Source organism: Balaenoptera acutorostrata, chromosome 3 (assembly GCF_949987535.1).
Source record: "Balaenoptera acutorostrata chromosome 3, mBalAcu1.1, whole genome shotgun sequence".
Classification (NCBI taxonomy): Eukaryota; Metazoa; Chordata; class Mammalia; order Artiodactyla; family Balaenopteridae; genus Balaenoptera; species Balaenoptera acutorostrata.
This window is the reverse complement of record NC_080066.1, coordinates 12,691,079-12,712,342: the sequence shown is the minus strand read 5'-3', so window position 1 is coordinate 12,712,342 and position 21,264 is coordinate 12,691,079. Positions and strand designations below refer to the sequence as shown.

Here is a 21,264-nt window from a genome sequence, read left to right as displayed (position 1 = left end):
TCTTCCAGGAGTTCCGAAGCAGTAGCACACAAGCAGAATTGCCACCACATCATATATTGCAAAGTAAATCATGACATTAAAAATGCACAGGTGAAAAGGACCAAAAGTACAACAAGCATGATTATCAAAAAGAGGTCTGAGGTCCATGGATGCACCCTGGAAATTTATGTGACGTTCTCTCTACTCAAGGCTTCTCTCTTGCTGGTTTGTATGTATGTATACACACATACATGTAAGTGTGTTTGCACGCATTTTTCTATTTCCCCACAGCCTGCTCCCACTCTGTTTTTGTTCCTCTCACCAAATAAACCATTTAAATATTTATTTGTATTTTTTATTTGAATATGTCCTTGCAAAAATATGTAATTTTGTGCATGTATTTTAATTTGTGCTAGTGGTATTATGTGATATCCTATTTTGTTGATTTTAAGGCATAGCCTTCTGATATTTTAACATCCCTAAAATCAGGATGCATCTGACAATAGATGGAGTGTCACAGTATGATTGGCAGCACTTTTTCTCTTTTAGAGTCTTATAAAATCTTAAACCAATGTTGAGCACATCTTAGATTCAGGGTGAAAAACAGCATATCTTGTGTGTTCCACTTCTTTCACTAAGGACTATGTACAAAGTAATTTCACTAAGTACTATGCTTTTAAGGTCCGTCCATTTTGCTACATATACATAAAATCTAGCACCGCATAGTACTACGTAGTACTCCAGGCATGTGTCGGCCCCGTTTTGCTCATCTGCTCTCCTAAGGTGGTCCAAGCCACACCATCTCTTACCAGCATCACTTCAATAGCTTCCTAATCTGCTTCTTTCCCTGCCCCTGGCCTCCATAGCTGCCAGAGTTGTCCCTTTAAAATGTTAAGTGAGATCGTCTTACTGCTCTGCTGAAAACTCTAAAAGGCTCCCAATTTTACTCAGAGTAATAGAAAAAAAACAAAGTCCTGTTATCCCTTTAACCATATTTATTCCTGTTCTCTCTCATTGCTCACTCTGCTCCAGCCACACTGGACGTTTTGCTGTTTCTCAAACATGCCAGGCACACTTCTGTCTTAGAGTCTTCCGATGGTCCTTTCCCTGTCTAGAAAACTCTTCTAAATATACATATGGTTCTTTCCTCACTGCCTTCAAGTCTTTCATAAAGATGGTAAAAGAAGCCAGTGTTAAATGCATGACTGCTGAGAATTTAAGTTCCAATGTACTCCATTGTTTCATACTGTGGGTATAGAAGAAAATACAACCTCTCTGACAGGACTGAAAAAGGTAAAATCCTGCTGAAGTTGGGGTCAGAAATAGGGGCTGTGCATATCAACCTGCCTTCCAGCTGAAATGTAAAAGAGATTTGAGCAACACAAAGAGAATGCAGTTGATAACACTGGGTTTCAACACACCTCACCCTGTCAAGGATGAGAGAGAAGAGTAAATAAAACAGGGACTATGAAAAAACTATAGAGTTGGTTAAACAAACAGTATCCTGAAATCAGAACTATATTCTTTAAAAAATGACCTATTATGAGATCTAGATGGAAACTTCATTAAGCTTGTTGTCTCCAACAATAGAGTATAAGAATATACGACCTCTAGAAACTACTGACATAAGTCTCTGGAAAAGAATCGGCGGAGATAAAATGCAAACTAACATAATATTGTCAACAAAAGCTATAACTTGTTTATGGATTAGACGATTCAGCACCTAAAAGGTGCCAACTGTGCCCAAACTGATCTATAGACTTAATGCACTTCTAATCAAAATCCCAATGGAATTTTTAATTTGTTTCTTATGGGTTTTTTTTATACTGTGAATATTGACAATCTGATTCTAAATTTTATATGGAAATGTAAAGATCCAATAAAGCCAAGGCATTCTTGAAGAACATCAGGGCAGGAGTATTTGTTTTATCAGAAAAAGATTTATCATAAAGGTATAGATATTAAATCAGTGTCACATTGATGCGAGAATAGACAAATAGAACAGTAGGACAGAATAGACAGAAACAGACTCATACGTATATGAGCCCTTAATATAATACATAACGGGTGGAATTATGTATCAGGGGAGAAGATGGACTTTTTAATAAATGGTGCTAGATCTGCTGATTATCTATATTAAAAGAAAATGAAATCAGATGTCTACCTTTCTGTACACTAATATCAATTGTAGGTGGATTAAACCTCTAAATATGAAAGGCAAAACAAGAAAAAAATTTTAAGTTTATAGAGAAGAAAATATTTTTTGTTTTTTAGGTTTTTTTAAATTATTGAAATACAGTTGACAAAATTATGTTAGTTTCAGGTGTACTACATAGTGATTTGACATTTGCATACATTAGAGAAGAATATATTTTTGATTAAAGGTTAGGTAAGGTTTTCTTAAAGACAGAAAAAAATATAAAGGCAAAAAGGAAAAGATTATTAAACTAACATTGAGATTAAGAACATTTATTTATGAAAAGATACCAAAACCTTGCCCACAAACTGGGAGATGACATTTGCAACCCAAGCATGCTGCTTGGTACATATTTGTACTCAAATATCTGTGAATGGACAAGTGACTAGAGTATAGGGAACCAAGGGAAAATGTTAGTTTACCCAAAGTTCATTCACTCATTCACTCATCGCTCTCTCCCCTTCCCTCTCTCTGTCTATTTTTCTTAAATATTTGCTGTCCACTTTGATGAGTGTCTTGAGTGCATATATACTGTGTAGCTATATAGATAAGGATTCATGAGCCTGAATCCCAAATAAGCAGTGGCACACAGATGTATTCTCGACTAGATAGAGTCCATCTCTCCTCCATAGGAAGATAGATTGCAAGAACATCTGAGGCAGGGCCAAGATTTTTCCCAAGAAAAAACTGGATCTATGACTATGCTTGGACTGGAATAGTTTTGAGATTTTAGAAGTCTGTTTCATAAAGCCTGGACAATTCAAATTTGGACCAGAAAATTTTACCAGATAATCCTCAAAAAGCCTGCTTTTTGAGTAGCACAGCATTCTCCTGGGTTCTCCAATATTTTATTTGTCCAGCTGATTAAATATCTAAAATGAGGATCACTCCAATTAAAGTTGTAACCTTCAGTTGAGAAGAGAAAAAACCAAAAGGAGAAGAGACTACGTAGACCAGTTTTGGAACATTTCAGGGGAGTCAATTATTAAAATCCTCAGCAAGGTTCATATTACCATGTAAATTTAGTTAAAAATTAGAAATAATATTATCTTGCCAATGTTCTTAAGTTCTTTGATCTCTTGCAGCAACTTGGAGTTAGAAAATTGTCTTAAAGTGAAAATTGTGGAAAAAATTTTAAAAAGAAAGTGATTTTAGATTGTAAGTTTCTTGAAGCAGGAAACCAAAATTTATATTTCTTGTGACTTTTTCCACAAACCTGACTTGTCCTCAGAACACTTAGCTTTGTAGCAGTTTCTCAATAGCATTTATAGTATGTTAAGTTACTGATTGTTTGCAATTTATTGATTATCTTTCTACACTGGTCATCATTTGCCTTTACAATTACAACTCCCAAGTGAAAACATTAAGTAAACAGTTTTAAAAATAGTCTATTTTATATCATATGATATCACTTATATGTGGAATCTAAAAAAATAATACAAATGAACATATTTACAAAACAGATATAGACTCACAGACATAGAAAACAAATTTATGGTTACCAAAGGGGGAAAAGGAAAGGGATAAATTAGGAGTTTGGGATTAAACAGATACACACTAGTATATATAAAATAGATAAACAACAAGGACCTACTGTATAGCACAGGGAACTATATTCAATGTCTTGTAAAAACCTATAATGGAAAAGAATCTGAAAAAGAACATATATATATATTCAGTTATGTATATATATATGTGTGTGTATATATATATATATATATGTGTGTATATATATATGTGTGTATATATAAATATAACTGAATCACTTTGCTGTACACCAGAAACTAACACAACATTGTAAATCAACTATACTTCAATTTCCAAAAAAAGTCTATTTTAGAATTGGGCTTTATCTATAGGTGACTTCTAGTGTGAAAACGAATGGCTTGGTACTGGGAACAGTTTCTTTTACCTCCTTTTTCCATTTGTAAGTGACTGGATACTTGGATCTTGAGCTGTGATAGTTCCTATATTCCATCCACGCGCACAAATGGTCAGGTTGATAAATGCCTCCCGGGGGAATGAGTCCCCCTCCTCTGAAATTTTCACTTGCCTCCATTATAGCTCAACCATACTGCGTGGTAACAATTTGTTTACACATCTATGTCTCACACTGGATTGAGCTCTTTGGGTTCAGACACTCTGTCTTATGCCATCAGCATTCAGCAGAGTGACTCATGTACTATCTCCAGAGCCTCTAATGTCAGGGGTTCAAAAAATGTTAACTTCAGAAAGACACATTACAGGTATCATCAAAAGGACAAACAGCATCTAGCCAGTATGTACTTACAACATAATTGAAGGATGTGTCAGCCAGCATTGCAAACTGACGGAACAATGTGTGCCTAGTAAACATCTCGTTCTTAAGGACGTGAAAGCTGAAATAAAAGAAGCAATGGAATTAAAATGAACAGAAATTATAGGAAAGAGCAAATCGGTATTATGTTCTTGTGATTAGAAACTAGAATGTTCAGTGTAAGAGCAAGGAGATGCAAGTAAAAATTTAAAAATATTAGTATGAACTTATCACTCTTTGATTTTTAAAATTATGTATTTTCCAGCCCTGAAAAGCAAATAGGAGGGAATAGCCATACTAGATATTAACATATACCACAAAAATCATAGTATAAAAACAGTTTGGAAAGGAAAAATAAATGGAATAGAATAGGAACACTGAAACAGATCTGGGAATGTACTAGAACATAGTATGTGACCAAAGTGGCACCACAACCCAACCTGGAAAGGACTGGAGTAAAGAACTAAATATGAGAGGTAAATCAAGAAGGCTTGTCTTAAAACGTGGGAGAATATTTTAGTGGAGATGGAGAAAGACTTTCTAAACACACCTAAGGCAAAAATTTTGATGGATAAAAATTAAGAATTTTTGTACAATAAAGGTCAGCATACACAAAGTTCATAGACTGTGAAAAGGTATTTGTAACATCTAAACTTGATAAGGAATTAAAAATAAGAAAACACAAATAAATTTCACAAGCCAACAAAAAAGCAAAAGATGAAAAGAGTTCACAAAAGAGGGACGTCCTTTAGAGGGAAAACATCAGATCAAAAAAAAGCATCTGAAAGTCAGTTATTACCAAATATTAGAACTCAATCCTTGTATCTCTCTATTTTTCTCCAACACTCATTCTTAGCTGATCTCATTTAATCCCATGGCTTTAAATACCATCTATACTAATGCATCCCAAATTTATGCCCCCAGCCTAAACTTTCTTCTGAACTCCAGACTCATATACTCATCACTGCCACTAGACCTCTACCCTTAAGTGACTAAAGGCACCTTAAATTTAACATATCAAAACTGATTTCCCGCCAAAATGTGCTTGCTTGCTTCAGTTGAAGGCAACTCCATCTTTCCCGTTGTTTAGGTAAAATCCTTGCAGTCATCCTTGACTTCTTTCTTTCCCACCTTATCTCCAATCTTTCAATACATCCTACTTTCAAAATATATCCCCAATTTAATCATTTCTCAACAGCTCCAGGTCTCCCATCCCAGTCAAATCACCATCATGTTTTGCCTAAGAGGGGCTTATTCTTTCTGGAGCTCTTAACTTTTCCCCCTGCTTTTCCTTTGGCTTCCCTATGGCCTTTTATCAACACAAAAGTCATAATTCTTTTAAGACTTCAGATCATTGGGTCTTTCCTCAGTTCAAGACTCTCCAGTGAGGTTTTAGGGTACCAACTAATTATTCTGAATATTGATAAATAAAGGGGATCAAGCATTTATCTTGCCTTATCTTGTCTGAAACTATATTTCAGGGTAACCAGTGGGGAAAATTGTTTTTTCTTTAATAGAATTTAGCTAAGAAATGCAGAAGGAAAGATAAAATTAAGGTATCACCAATTTGCAACCCTAATGAAATCTTGGATCATGGTTTGTGATCACTGATGGATGTTAAAATTATTTGGAGAAAGGTCAATGGTGAACCTTAAAATACATGAATTAGCCTGATAACACTTGATTAAAATAATATAGCCGGACATTATGTGCCCTATGATGTGATGCATAGGAATTACACAGTAGTTCGAGTGAAGTAGTCTTGCCTAAAATACTGAACCTGAGTCTAATCAACTCTCTGGATTTAAAGATCAGTTTGTAAGATATACAGATAGAAGAACATGTTAGATGACACCACACATACATACACACATGCACATAAACAATTAGTCAAATCCAGAATGGGGGACATTCTACATAACAAATGAGCATATTTCTCTAGCAAATCACTGGGTTGGAAAGAATGGGGATGTAAGTGGGACCATTATAGAAAAAAAAAAAGATTTAAAGGATATAACACCCAAATGCAGTGGTCCACCTACCGTGAATCCCGATTTAAACAAACAACTGTAAAAGATTCCCTTGAGATAATCAAGGAATTTGAATATGATTTGGTCAATAAGTAGTACTAAAGGATTTATATTGCTAACTTTATTAGGTGTGGTAATGACCCAGTAGGCATATAAAAGAGAAAATTTTCTTATCAATTAAAAACGAAGCTTCTAGTGATTTCCCATCTCAGAGCAAAATCCCAAATGTTCTACCTCACTGAGCTCTTATACCACTCGTCCCTGCTCATGTCTCTCCAGCCACCTGGCTTCCTCACTGTCCTTGAACACACAAGCAAACCCCCACCCCAGGACCTTTGCACGTGATGTTCCTTCACCTGGAAGTCTCTTCCAGGTAATCACATGGCATGCTCCCTCACTCATTCAGGTCTCTATATCTGAAGATAAATATTATCATGTGCAAATGAACGGAAATGTTTTAATAGCCCTACAGAGGAAGATGACTGTGTAGGTCCAATTAAACCAGGTATCAAGAGAGTCTGTCCATCCTGTCGATGATTTAAATTTGAAACACTGAGATCAGGAATAAAACAGAGTTTTGAATTAGTTTTTCTTTGAAGTGACTTTGACTACTCTTCTTTTTTAGGTCAGTTATTTTGCATCTCTTGAAAGAGGTATGTGAGGGCATTTCATATTAGTTAATATATACAGAAAAATGCAAGGCTCCCAATTTCCTTAAAAGACGATTAGTCGCATTTTTATAAATAGAATTTGTATATATCACCACACTATACCTGTTCCTGAGAATTAAGAATTTCTTTTCCCAGTTTTTGTTGATCTGATCTGATTCCTTCTCAATCCTGTAATAAATTTATAGGTGGTTAAATATTGTATTAGCTGCAAATGAACAATTATGAATTACTATTACCAGTACCTCTCCGACTTCTTTTTCTCTTTCTCTAACTTAGCCTTTAACATTTCTATTTGCTCTTCCAAACCACGTTTCTCTTCTTCAATCTTTCAATAGAAAATACATCACAAAGTTAATTATACCCTGTTTCCCAGTAAATCTGAAAGGTTATTTCTATTAAATAGCATGCATATTCTAACTATCATCAAAAATTTGAGGGAACAATGAGTTACATTTACTTGCAAATTCCCATAAACTGGAAGAATTTAAGATCCCATGCCTCCATTTCCTGTAAATGATTCACTTCAAAGCAGCCAGCATGAGACAATATTACCAAGTAACCAAAATTTATCTTCATCACCCCTCCCCCTACCAGGTATCACTTTTTCTAAATCTCTTCATCATAGCAGCAGCTGCCCCCAGTTACTCTATTTCCTCTTTCTATCAAAACTGTCCTCAGGAAAGGATCTGACCAACTCAATCACATTAGAACTGTATGCCATTTCTCAGTATTGTTTCTATTTTACAAGGGGACAAAGTTTTGGCAAAGGAATGAATCTGTAACAGTGGAATTGTAGGCATGTCATGAATGAGATTTCTTTGGGTGTGGCAGGGATGTACCCCGGAATCATACTATAGAGGCAATCAGGTCCTCTGTCTCTTCATTAGACGGATTCTTGGTGTAGCTTTCAAAGTCACTGCTCCTCTCTAAGGATAGTCAGCATCGATATAAACAATATTTAAGTTAATAATAAGGGTCATATTAGTCATTATTATACCTTAGCCACTGATAGTCTCGCTTTTTCTCCATGCATCGCAGCAGGTATTGCATGTCTAACCTGGAAAGAAAATAAACCAAAGCAAGTATAACATTTCAAGTCAATGCATAAAGATGTGGTTTTTCTGCAGCTTAGAGAAAGGCAAGTGAGACTAAAAATATGCCAACCCTAGTCCCATAGGGGTCTTGACCGCCTCATTTAATTTACAAGACTCAGTGTTTATACATTGCATTTGCAATTGGACAATTACATCCCATTAAAACCAACCTTCCCACTACCGTTTGTTTTTTAAATGAATTACTTTGTAATTATATATGGGTCAAATTTTACCATTACACTTTTTTTTTTAAATGAAGTGGGCAGTTATTACCCAGTGAAGTCACAAGCTTAAAAAAAAACTTTTATTTTTCTCATCTATCTTTTGGATTAAATCTAATGAATCCCAGTTATAGATATAAAAACACTGCGTTTCAAAATGGTTAAGTAAATCACATATTGCACTTTTTTGTTTTTTAGATTTTAATGCATTCGTTTGCTCATTTATTTAATAATAAATAAATAAACTTTTATTTTAAATGATAACTAAGATGAATTTTCACTACTATACCTCTTGAATGATGCAGAGAGCAGATGGCAGTGCGAAAATATACTGAATATAAAAACCTGCTTGATTAGCTATTCTTATATTCCTCTACAGAATGTAGACAGCAAAAGGTGCTTCTTATTACCACCACTACCTTCTCTAGTGGGTTCTGTGACCCAAAAGCTTTTGATCTGTTGCCCATCTTGATGGGGTGGGCTCTGCCATGCAGGGTCTGGATCCAGGTCTGCAGAATAAAGTAAAAGGAACCCAGAGCTCCCTGGAGCAATCAGAAGTGAGGGCTGAGAAGAGCTAGAAAAGAAGAGAATGGCCAGGCAGGACCCCAAGGCTGGAGCTGCTAGTGTGTGGTGAAGCCACAGGTGACCAGTGCCCAGGGGTGATGTCCAATATTCAATGTGAAATGGCATCTTGGTGATGCAGACTGTCCCTGTTACTCACCTTCTTCAACCTCGTCCAACTAAAGGTGTCCTGTGAGTGAGTGGTTTTAGTAGCAATCACAGAATTGGGTTGAATTCAGTGTCTGATTCAACAAAGTGTGAGCTGGGATGACACAGAGTGCAATGCGACTCAGAAATTGACTCGTTTCAGTGGAAGAAGGAGCCCAGACATAGCAACAACCACCAGGAGATGCCATGGGCGTCTGCAGAAACAAGTGGACACGCTTTCGGCTGCCACAAAGCACAGAATGTGGGTTTGAGCCAATTTTACTTATATCTGAAGGGGCAGAGAGAACCCAGCTGACATTAGCTGCCACGTAACAAAATTTGTAATTAACAGCCATAAAAGTTGTAAGTTCTTGAGTGCCTACTATGTGCCAGGCATGTCACAGATATTACCATTTACTTCTATATACTAACCTATTGATTTCACCATCCCTGTTACTTCAGATTTTTAGTGATAGAGAATGCACGCACATATTTTAAAAATAAACGGCAGATAGTATACTGGAACATAAAACTCTCACTTCCCAGAAGCCAAGGGTTTGGTTTTGTTTTAGTTTTTCTCATCATTATCATTATAAATAAACAGTAGCCTTTATTGTTTGGGCTCCCCACAAATAAAGATTAAGAATTTAGAGCATTCGAATTACCTTCCACCTTCTCTCTTCCCTCGCATGCCTGATTTTTTATTTGCAAATGTTTAGCTCTTACTGTGGTTGCCTTTATTATGATGTCAATATATGTAAACTTCTATATGGTGATCTACGAACTCCCTGTTGATAATTCCTGATTATCCCCTGGCTGATAGGAGAATTTTCAGCACGGACTTAATCCTGAACTTGGACCCTAACCCATTGCTCTTACCTTAGTTCACTAAACTCTAACTCCTACTCCATCAGTCCCCTCAGTCCTGAGGAGCTTTCTGGTGGTCCTAGAACTACCCAGATTATTGTTCCCTTGGTTGTCTGCACACCTTCCTAGAGAAACCTACCACCTACAACCACCAGCACAGTGACTCAGTCTCCCCAAGGCCCATGTGGCAGGAAGTTAGCCAAAAACAAAGCCTGAGGCCTAGCAACACCTATTTAACAAAACAGTGAAAATCCTGGTTATCATTAGCCTTCCTTGGCTTCGAATACTTGGGGGTCACCCAAGTCATGGGAGGCATGCACTTTTGGGGCTCCCTCAACCTGTTTGTTCTCAAAGAGCACAATCCGCTTGAACTGCCTCTCTGACCAGGACATGAGGATTACACAGTGAATTCACTGCCATTTGGTTAACAGTAGACCAAGGAAATCATGGGAGTAAGAGCCCCAAGCTTTGGAGGGCACTTGCCCATATGTTAATGAGAATAAACTAACCCAAATTTTAAAAACGAATCCACAGAAAGTTAGGAAAACAAACTGGCAAAACAAAATAAGTTTCCACTTAGAAAGACATTTGTATGTATTTACTTCACTCTGCCTGAAGTCATATCAGTAATTGAAAGTTTATTTTTAAAAAAAAGGATTCTGGGACTTCCCTGGTGGGGCAGTGGTTAAGAATCCGCCTGCCAATGCAGGGGACACGTGTTCGATCGCTGGTCCGGGAAGATCCTACATGTCGCGGAGCAACTAAGCCCGTGCGCCACAACTACTGAGCCTGCGCTCTAGAGCCTGCGAGCCACAACTACTGAGCCCACGAGCCACAACTACTGAGCCCGCGTGCCACAACTACTGAAGTCCGTGCACCTAGAGCCCATGCTCCGCAACAAGAGAAGCCACCACAACGAGAAGCCCACGCACTGCAACGAAGAGTAGCCCCCGCTTGCCGCAACTAGAGAAAGCCCGCGTGCAGCAACAAAGACCCAACGCAGCCAAAAATAATAAATAAATAAAATTAAATTAAAAATTTAAAAAAGAAAAAACAGATTCTGTGTTTAAATTTGCATACAGTAAAAATTAGTTCCAATTTTCAAGGCTCCTTTTTCCTAACTCTCATATAATGATCAACTCTGTAATAACTAGAGATAAAACCGTGCTAAACCATATCTTCTGTAAAGCAAATAATTATTCAATCTCTCCCCAAAACAATACTCTGACAATGACAAAGATAGCTTCTCTTTTCATTAAAAAAAAAGCACCACATGTAGACTAGAGTGTTTGCTCTCCAGTTTGAGTTGAACTTTCAACTCCCGCTACAGCACGTTATATTCAATCCTGGCTCTGTCCACATTAAACTGTCATTTTGTTTTGCCAGCTGCTGGCGTTCCATTTTCTCTGGAATACATGTGCTGGTCTTTATGTGGCTACTTCATTGACAGGTGCAAACACTGGACTGCTAAACAGTAGATAGAGGTGAAAATGAGTGGTAATAGAAAAGGAGATAACTTCCTAAGTAGGAAAATGTAAATTAAATAATTACAAACATAATCGAACATTGTGACTAGACATAATTCATTATAAATCTCTCTCTTTTTTTTGAATTTGTATATATATTTATAGCTAAAAATCTATAAAATTAAGAAATAAGCTTTATTTACAACAGAAATTTAAGAATTATGATTCTTAAATTTGTTTCCCAGTTTAAGCACTTAAAACATGTTAAAAAAACACCCAACATTTAACAAATATAATCTAAATTTGGAATCAACAGCCAAGGTTTGTAATAACAGGAGTGCAATTATGTTTATTAACTGTCATATGATCAACCAGATTCCTTATCATATCCTCTTTCTCCTTTTCTTGTCAATCAAAGACTCATCACATTCCTTCATTTCTCCCAATTTCCACAAACATCCCTCTTCTGAAACTTGGGCCATTCCTTCTGGGTTTAATGCCTCCTTGAGTCTCTCCTTTAAACCACCAAATATATTTCTATCAAAACAATGTTTCTAACTCATGAAGAAAGATGATCTTCTGTCCCTAAAATTTCATTAATCTTGACTTCCATATTATCATTTTTTTTTCTGATTACCTTCTAAGCAAACAGCTAATTGTGAATACCAGTAATGTGCCAGCGGGTGGTAGTTGGCATGGTGGTGGGTGGGGAGGGGAGAGTGATGCAACCATAGGAAGAGAGGAGAAGCAGCCTGTGTGCTTACAGTCTGGAAAGAAGAGACTTAAGAATTGAGAACGCTGAGGATAGACTAGGAGGTTGTACGCAGTCAGGCACTGATCACTGTGTAAGCCAGAAGGCAAAACAGAACATCTACCTCCATATATCATTGGTGAATTTTCTTCTAACAAAATTATTAGAATTCAATTTCAAAATTCTTTCAAAAATAGACAAGAGTCCTTATTTGATGTGCCCCAAGGGTGCCACTCCATGTCTGCCAGGGCTTGTGAAACCTCTTGACAGATGACCCGGCTCCAAAGCCCTACAGAAACCAGGCTGATCTAGTTTATACGCAAACCTCAAGCACATCTTCTCAAAGGCCCAGAGGGACACAAAAGTCTATGTGGGCTGGCCTCTTCACCTGGCTCCAGATCACCCTAGACTTCATGCTCATTGCAGGAAGTCGGGTATGTAGAAGCAGCATATACATCTTTTATCAGACTATCCAGTCTAAAAACTTTGTAATCAAAACTCTTCCATGAAGGTAAGGTCTCTATTAAAGATGATAAAGCCATTGTTCATAATAACAAAAGAATAGAAACAAAAACTTAAGAAGGCACTAGTAAATTGATAGAGATTGCTTAAGGGAATTGTGCTACTTCTGTGGAGTGAAATACTGTACATAATTGATTATATATATATATTCAGTGGCACTGAACAGCCGTGTGGCTTGCAGGATCTCAGTTCCCCAACCAGGGATTGAACCCAGGCCACGGCAGTGAAGCCCAGAATCCTAACCACTAGGCAACCAGGGAGCTCCCTACTTTCTTCTTTTGACATTTATCTTTACTGAGCAAATTTTGTATAATAAGTATGAATCTGTTTTATAAAGAATAATTAAGAGGGCTTCCCCAGTGGCGCAGTGGTTAAGAATCCGCCTGCCAATGCAGGGGACACAGGTTGGATCCCTGGTCTGGGAAGATCCCACATGCCATGCAGCAACTGGACCTGTGCGCCACAACTACTGAGCCTGCGCTCTAGAGCCCGCAAGCCACAACTACTGAGCCTGTGTGCCACAACTACTGAAGCCCATGTGCCTAGAGCCCATGCTCCACAACAGAGAAGCCACCACAATGAGAAGCCCGCGCACCGCAATGAAGAGTAGCCCCCACTCGCCACAACTAGAGAAAGCCCGTGTGAAGACCCAACACAGCCAAATATAAATAAATAAAATAAATTAATTTAAAAAAAATAAAGTGGCGAAAATGGTAAATATGTATTTGGCTCCCTCATAGGATGCAAATAATGTCACTCCCATACTAACAACAAGACAAATCCAGATACACTACAAAATCACAACTTTTCTTGAACCCATCTGAGAACTGAGGTCACAACCAGGTAACTGAATTCCAAAGAGCAGCGAGCCCCTCCAAGGAGAGAGGAGACACATGCACAGCCTCAGCCACAGTAGAAGGAGCACCATGCCAGTTGCAACACAAGCAGGTGAGAAAAATGAGCTAAAATACAAAGTAGTGAGGAGCAAGTATGGGTTAGCAGAGCAGTCTGAAGTAGCTGGGAGCACGTGTTAAAAGGTGAGTTCACACTCACTCACAGCTTTTGTCTCCATCCCCCACAAGATGCTCATGAGAAAAGCTGAGGGCAGAGCAGGGCAGGAGACTTGTGGATTTTGCAGGCTTGAAGAGAGGACCAGCTGCTGCTAAGAGAAAAGCACCTTCTACCCTAAGAAGCAAAAGTCTTAAGCCTCTAGGAGAGGGAAAGCAAACTCTCTGGATAGTCAGACTCAAAGAAGGTGATCAGTGGAAAAGTGTCAGGCATCAAGCCCCATCCCCTTCTCTTAGGGCTTTGTTTCCTAGGAAGGAAAGCTTTGAACTGCTGGGGAGGGCAGCAAAGCCTCTTGCTCACAGGGCATAGGTGAAGGCATAGTATGGCAAGGGGGCAAATAAAGGAAGATTTTTCCTCTCCTGGGTGAGGCGTCAGTAATTGTACTAGGCCTTAGAGTCTGTACTAATACCAAGTGGAGGTTTCCTATTGCAGAAGAAACAGGTAACTCCTGCCCAAGGTCAACTTCAGATACAAGGTGGAGGTAGACTGCCACAGGGAGGAGGGGCAGGAATCCTGAGAGAGCCCACCTCTGAGACACAGGCACACAGCACTTCCCAAAGAGTAAGTTTGCTTTAGAACAACAGAGAACTCTCTCTGCCCTCACTTGTGAAGTACCAAGCAATAGCAGTCTATTACCGAGGAAGGCATAAGAGCATAGTGACAGACTTGCTTGGTGGCACAGGTGGATAGTTCTGCTGAAAGCTAAAGGTGGGGCAGCACACAGAGAAAAGCACTCTGTTACTCTCATTCCCATTCTAAGCACACACCCACTGCAAGAATATCAAGGTTGTGGCCCACTAAAAGGAACCATAGCGACAACCAAACTCAATTCAACTTTTGGCTAGATTGGCTCTACCGCTTACAATAACAGTCTGTTACAGGAAGAGGCATGCCATTTCCAGGTGTGAACACTGTTTATTTCAGTCTCTACTATTCTACACATGATGACTGATATTCAATCGAAAATTATGAGACAGACAAAAAGGAAAAGAAGCTATTGTCAGGAGACAAAGCAATCAACAGAATCAGATTCAAAGATAACCCATGGATCATGGAACTATCAGATGAGGACTTTAACTATACTTAAAATGTTAAAGAACCTAGGAGAAAAAGTGAACAATACAGATGATAAACAATAAATAGATAATTTCAGCAGAGATTTGGAAAATGTAAAAAAAAGTCAAATGTAAATATTAGAAATTTTTTAAAAAGATGAAGAAATTAATTTCTTTGATTAATCAATACAGCTGAGGAAAACAATTAGTAAATTTGAAGGTAGGTCAAAAAAATACCCCAAACTGAAACACAAAGAGGAAAAAGTCGTTTAAAATCAATGATCGGAATATCCAAGAATTTGGGGACAATATCAAATGGTCTAACATATGTGTAATCAGAATCTCAGAAGGAGAAGGGAGAGAGAATAGGGCAAGAGACATAATTAAAGATAACAGTAAGGAGTTAATGAAAGACACCAAACCCCAAATTCAAGAAAGTCCATCAGGACAGAGAGAAAGAAAGAGAGAGGAACAACAAACACTCCAAAACACATTATAGTCTAACTGTTGAAAAGCAAAGAGAAAGAGAAACTTCTAAAGGCATTCCAAAGTAAAAGACACATTACAGACAGAGAAACAAAGTTAAAATACACAGTAGACTTTTTGTCTGAAACTATGCAAGACAAAAGATAAGGGAGTGACATCTTCAAAGTATTAAAGAAAAGAAACTGTCAACCCAGGCTTCCATACTCAGAAAAAAATCTGTCAAAAATACAGGCAAAATAAAGTTTTTTTCAGACAAGCAAAAGCTGAGAGAATTTGTTGCCAGCAGATCTGCACTATAATCACTGCAAAAGGAAGTTCTTCAGGAAGAAAGAAGATGATACCAGACAGAAACTTAGATATATAAAAAAAATAAAAGCTCCAGAAATGGCATAAATGAAGGTGTCAAATGCAAATCTTGCCATGGCAAATTATATCCATTTTTGTTACATGAAAATATCTATATTAAATTATAATTTTCTGAAGACTATAACATGTTAGAAACTCCAAAGAACTGTACTTTTGATGGACACATTGGAAAAGATCATCCAAAGGCATTTGGAGCAAGATGAATGGACAAATATGAGTTGCACAGTGACTTTCTGGAGAACTCTTAAACACTATCTTTACTGCTGAAGACTAAGCTATTTGGTGGGAGAGTTCCAGGGGTTCCTACAAATTGCAATGACTTCTTACTGATCTCTTATCAACCAGCTGCTTGGGTGCTTCAGTTTGAAATCTTTTTTTTGTTGCTTTCCTAATAGATGTTCTCCTAGCTATTCCAGTGGTTGTATAAGAATCCAAAACTATTGAAATCTTTCTAATTTAAGTATAAAATTTACCTTTAAAATACGCTTATGCCTTATTTAATGTAAACCAGACAGAAATGTTATGAATCTTAATCAGAATCCACTTGCATATATTCAACTAGAGAGAAAGACCACCAGAATTACTCTCTAAGACGTTCAGGCTCATGTCTATCAGTTCTGGTGGCACGAAACACAGTATGGGTTCACCATATGCTTTCAGCCATTGGATTAACTGGACTCCATAAGACTTCATGGCACTGGTTATAGGTAACTCCTTATTCTATTCTGGGGAGATATATATATATATTCATATAGTCAACAGAAGAATGTCTCCCACATAGAAAATAGTGAAGGAGATCCTCAGGCTATAGTCAAGATTTTTTAAAAGCCTAAAAATCAGTATACCCTGATTCCCTAATAAGGCTGCATAGGCTACCAAAACATAAGAACTCTTCAGATTTGGCTGGCATAAAATCAATTCAGTGAGCTATCCTTGGTTATCTAAGGTTGATCAGAAATGCAAGTTAGCAGTAATATATAATAGGTGAATAAGGGGAAACAAATAGCTTTCCTTTAATTAGTTCAGTTTTTTGATGAATGAATGGAGACTACAACTGAGGCATTACATGAAGAAAAGTCTAAGTACCACCCTCCACAAAAATACATTCCTAAAGAAAGGGGAATTGAAATATGTTGTAATTTACATAAACTAATCCCTAGGATTTGAGGAGAAACCTGAAGAGGTCAGGGCTGGAGAAACTGACAAGTTGGAAGAGCTGGACCCGAAGAGGGTGGCTGATAGTCCAATGCCAGCATCCAGTGGGGTGTAGCTACCTCAGGTTGACAGTGGTGAACGTCGGTATTAAAGCTGTTCTATGACAGTGAGTTTGTAATAGAATTCACAGCAGAACTAGTACATGCAATGATGGCAGTTAGGATGGGTGGCAGCATGTCAAATGTTCAGCGGGTGAGACCCAAGTCCCGGCAGTGTCAGGACTCTGGCAAATGACCCGGTGTTCAAGACTGGCCCCAATTCCCAGGGAGAACTGGAAAGAAAGCCACAGCTGAAACCCAGGTAAATGGAATACAGCACACCATGCAGTGAGGGGTCAGGTGGCTGCCCTGTGGGCTCCTGAATGACAATGCCTCTGTTACCACCCAGGTGACATTACCTGTGGTCAGGACCTAGCATCTGCCCTATGGCTCAGAGTGTCCAGGGAAGAATAGAAATTGATACTAATCTCTGCTTTTCCTGATTTCCACAACAATCTTAAGCCCTTAAATGAAATCATACTAAAATATCACGAACTCTACAAGTAAAATGTTATTATTGCTCCCCAGCAAAAATAAACAAGAAGACAAAGCATAAAACCTTTCAAGTGATTTTTAACAAAAACCATTTTTCATTCGTGGAACAAATGTTGGATATTATTTTCACTAAAATATTTTCAGTCCCAAATATACTGAAAGTACTTATTTATCATCAAACTACTTAGAGTAGAATAATACAGAAAGTCAATGCCACCTTTCAGTTGAATTTTAAGTATGGTATTACTCAGATTTTTCCGTTTTGGTCTCTGACAGCAGAATCTAAAGATGCATTCACTTTAGCGGCAAATGACAAATTTGATTTTAAAATAAAAAACAAGTAATTGTTGTGTATGATTTCAATTATCTCTACATTTTAAAGTTATTCCTATTCAGGAATTCCCTGGCGGTCCAGTGGTTAGGACTCAGTGCTTTCACTGCTGTGACCCTGGCAAGCCGCACGGCACAGCCAAAAAAAAAAAAAAGCTACTCCCATTAGGAAACAAAGATCCAGTACGATAAGGAAAATTCTTTTATGTCAACATAATCTTTCAAAATACAGTAAATATCCTTTGACAGCCCCTGAAGACCATACAACCGTACACGTGTCCAGGACTGTCCTAGCTCTGTATTACTCCACCACCCTGGGCTGCCAGGTCAACAATGAGCAAAATGCTGGCTTTTTCACACAGCTCTGCAGAACTATGAACTGCCTGCTTTACCAAGCCAAGCCCAGGGGAAAAATAACGAAATAATGAAACAATGAACAGGTTATATGATTTTCTTCTCTGATGGAGTTTATTTTCAACTTCACGGGCAGCTCAATCAAATAAAAGGGATGTACAGGAGAGGAATGGGAAAGATCTTCCTTTCACCCACCTTGCCTATAATACTCTACACCCATAATAATTCCATATCCCATAGTAATAATAATTTTTAAAAAATTACTAGCTTGCAGGGTGACTATGGTCATACTTGCAAAACTATTGCAAGTACTTCACCTTGCAATTCTTGAATGTTTAAAGAACAACGTTCTAGAGTTTTTATTAAAGTTTTTTCTGATGTCCAAATTGCTTTGTATTGAATGAACTTTAAGAATGGGATACAACTGACTTTGTCCCTTGTCCCATTTCCCACACGGAAGGGTCCCGATGCTTTCTGCAGATCTAAGCACGCACCATATGTTCCATCAGCGCAGACAGGTGACCCCATGGAAGCTCAGAAGTCTTCCAGGGAAGCATTTACTGGGTGCAGCCTTAATTAACTAATTACCCTGGAGCGGGGGCTGTGGGAGGGAAACCTGGGAATCCAAGTTAACCTTGTTCTGTGAAACCTCAATATTTGAAATGTTTTACAGCTATCAAAAAATAAACTTTACACAAAAACGCTGTCCAAATACAAATTTCATGTTGTGAAATCTTTCATAAATAGAAATCACACAGCAATGTTCCTATTGTGCTTTTCAGACTGGTTGAACACTCAGTTTATCACTGTGTGCGCCGCTGGGTGAAGCACGTGTGCTGTTCCCACCGAATGACACAGATTTCAAAAAATAAGTATGATTAATTAGATAAGGTAAATGACTGATGTAAAAAGTTCCTGCAGCAAGCTCTCCGTTTGGTCATTTACACGTGGTCAAGATGACAAAACCCTTTAAAGACAATTTTTAAGAAGTCCAACTACCTCAATATAATAAAATATTTAAAGGAGAGAAACAGGAAAATGATAACCAGAGTGCATCTAGAGAGAGCTAATCTACAATGAAGAATACACCACATGGGGAGGTGATGGAAGGGAGCGCTCATTATAATAGGATCATTATTAACAAAAGTGTATATGAGAGTAATAACGGTGAGCTAGAAAAATATATTTCCCTTTAAAATCGAGTCAATTCCTATGAAAATGTAAACTCCAGCTTATGTCATCTCTCCCCTCCCCCAGTCCAATTTTTACTTATTGTTACACATTAACTTCCGAGTCTCCCAGCTGACAAAATGTACTCTTAAGCTTCGGAAACATCTAGATAACAGTCATTACGGTCAGAAGGAGAGACTGTGACACTAGGAGAAAACCCTACTGAAATGACACCTTCTCAGAGACGCTGTCTGCCTTTGTCTCCCCTTCTTGGTGTCTTTCCTGTAGGGGAGGAACAGTGGTATTTCTGCCCCTTGTAGTTGGGACTTTGGAAGCCCAATTTTGATGGGTAAATTCGGGACTTTGGAGTTTCTAGTCTGCAATTCTAGGATTTAGTTAGGGCCCTGGGTTTGCTGTAGGAAAGGGGTTGCCCTGTCCCCGTCTCCAACCCCACTCTGCAATGCTCCCGCCATCATCTCAGAGCCTCAGACACAGACCCCTGGCACACACCCGGATTTCAAGGCAGCTGACAGAGGTTTATGGAACAGGACACCGCCTCGGCTGCAGGCTCCCTAAGTCCCAGGCTTGGACTACAGCCCCTCGCCCAGTAAGGCTGGGCCCCCCGCCCCAGGTCAGCAGGCAGCCCCGCATACTCAGCCCAGGGGGGTTGCTTTTTGTTTTCTTGCTTTGTTGTGGGCCTCCTCCCCCCGCTCCCCCCCGCAAATACTTCCCAGATCTGGATTCTAAAAATCTTACTTCTAGAACCCAGTCATTGGTCAGTCGTGTGCCGCATTCCCCAAATGTCCTTCTCCTCCTCAGGAAATTCCAGTTGTTGATACTTCCTAACTCTCTGCAAAGTGGAAGCACTCTTAGAGGAGAATGCTTTTTCTCAAGTCCTGGGGTTTCCTTCCAAGTGGAGTGACTGCCACCAGTATTAACACCCCGGCCTCCCTCTACCTGATGCTCTACTTCCCTCTTTCTCCTACGAAAGGAGAGAAAGTGGTGGGTTCGAGTGGTGAGCCATCTGCCTGGTGAGTGAGCGAGAGAGGGCTATACCTTTTCCTGCCCCCGTTTGGAGCAAGGATGACACAGCGAGCATGATTCTGCTATGTTCTCCTGCCCTGAGTGTTGGAGAGGTAGATTCTGCCCCCTGGGGGAGAAGGAGGAAGAACACGGGGACACGTAGAAACAAGACAAAAGAGTCTGGGAAACCAAAAGGTGCTAGTGGACAGACTCTTTCCAGGAAGTGCTGTACCTTGGCCATATGTGTCACCCATCAGCCTCTAAGCTTTCTAAACATCAACGTGGAAAAGGAGCTTTGACCGGTTGCACGATTCACAGGGCCCACAAGATAGATCGATTATTCAGAGAAATGCGACTATTCCCATAACTAAGCTCAGAAGAAAGTTCCCCCCAGGATCATTTTAAAGGGCGGTATTGGGTAATGCAGTGAGCAGTGTCTCTGTACAGTCCACACAATAAGCCAACATTGAGATGAACATCACAGACCTACTTCTTGATATGCCCTTTAATATAGACCAATGGCACTGCCGTAGGCCCAGTAGAAGCAATTCTGATTATCTGGGGGTAAGGAGATTACTAGCATATAATTCATGGATGTATGTCTCTGATAGTACAAGCTAGTCCATGGTTGATTTAGAATAGTCCATGAGCAGGGCTTCCCTGGTGGCGCAGTGGTTAAGAATACGCCTACCAATGCAGGGGACACGGGTTCGAGCCCTGGTCCAGGAAGATCCCACATGCCGCGGAGAAACTAAGCCCGTGCGCCACAACTACTGAGCCTGTGCTCTAGAGCCCGCGAGCCACAACTACTGAGCCCACGTGCTACAACTACTGAAGCCCGTGTGCCACAACTACTGAAGCC

General features: G+C 39.0%; 1 protein-coding gene across 1 annotated transcript in view; it reads right to left on the bottom strand.

Moving 5' to 3' along the window:
- Window positions 1–21,264, bottom strand: part of C3H10orf67 (chromosome 3 C10orf67 homolog) — a 110,306-nt gene that overhangs the window by 17,135 nt on the left and 71,907 nt on the right. Inside the window, 4 exon segments of the mRNA XM_057541956.1 lie at window positions 4,467–4,554; window positions 7,276–7,341; window positions 7,416–7,498; window positions 8,171–8,230. Of these exon segments, the coding sequence (XP_057397939.1) occupies window positions 4,467–4,554; window positions 7,276–7,341; window positions 7,416–7,498; window positions 8,171–8,230 (297 nt within the window).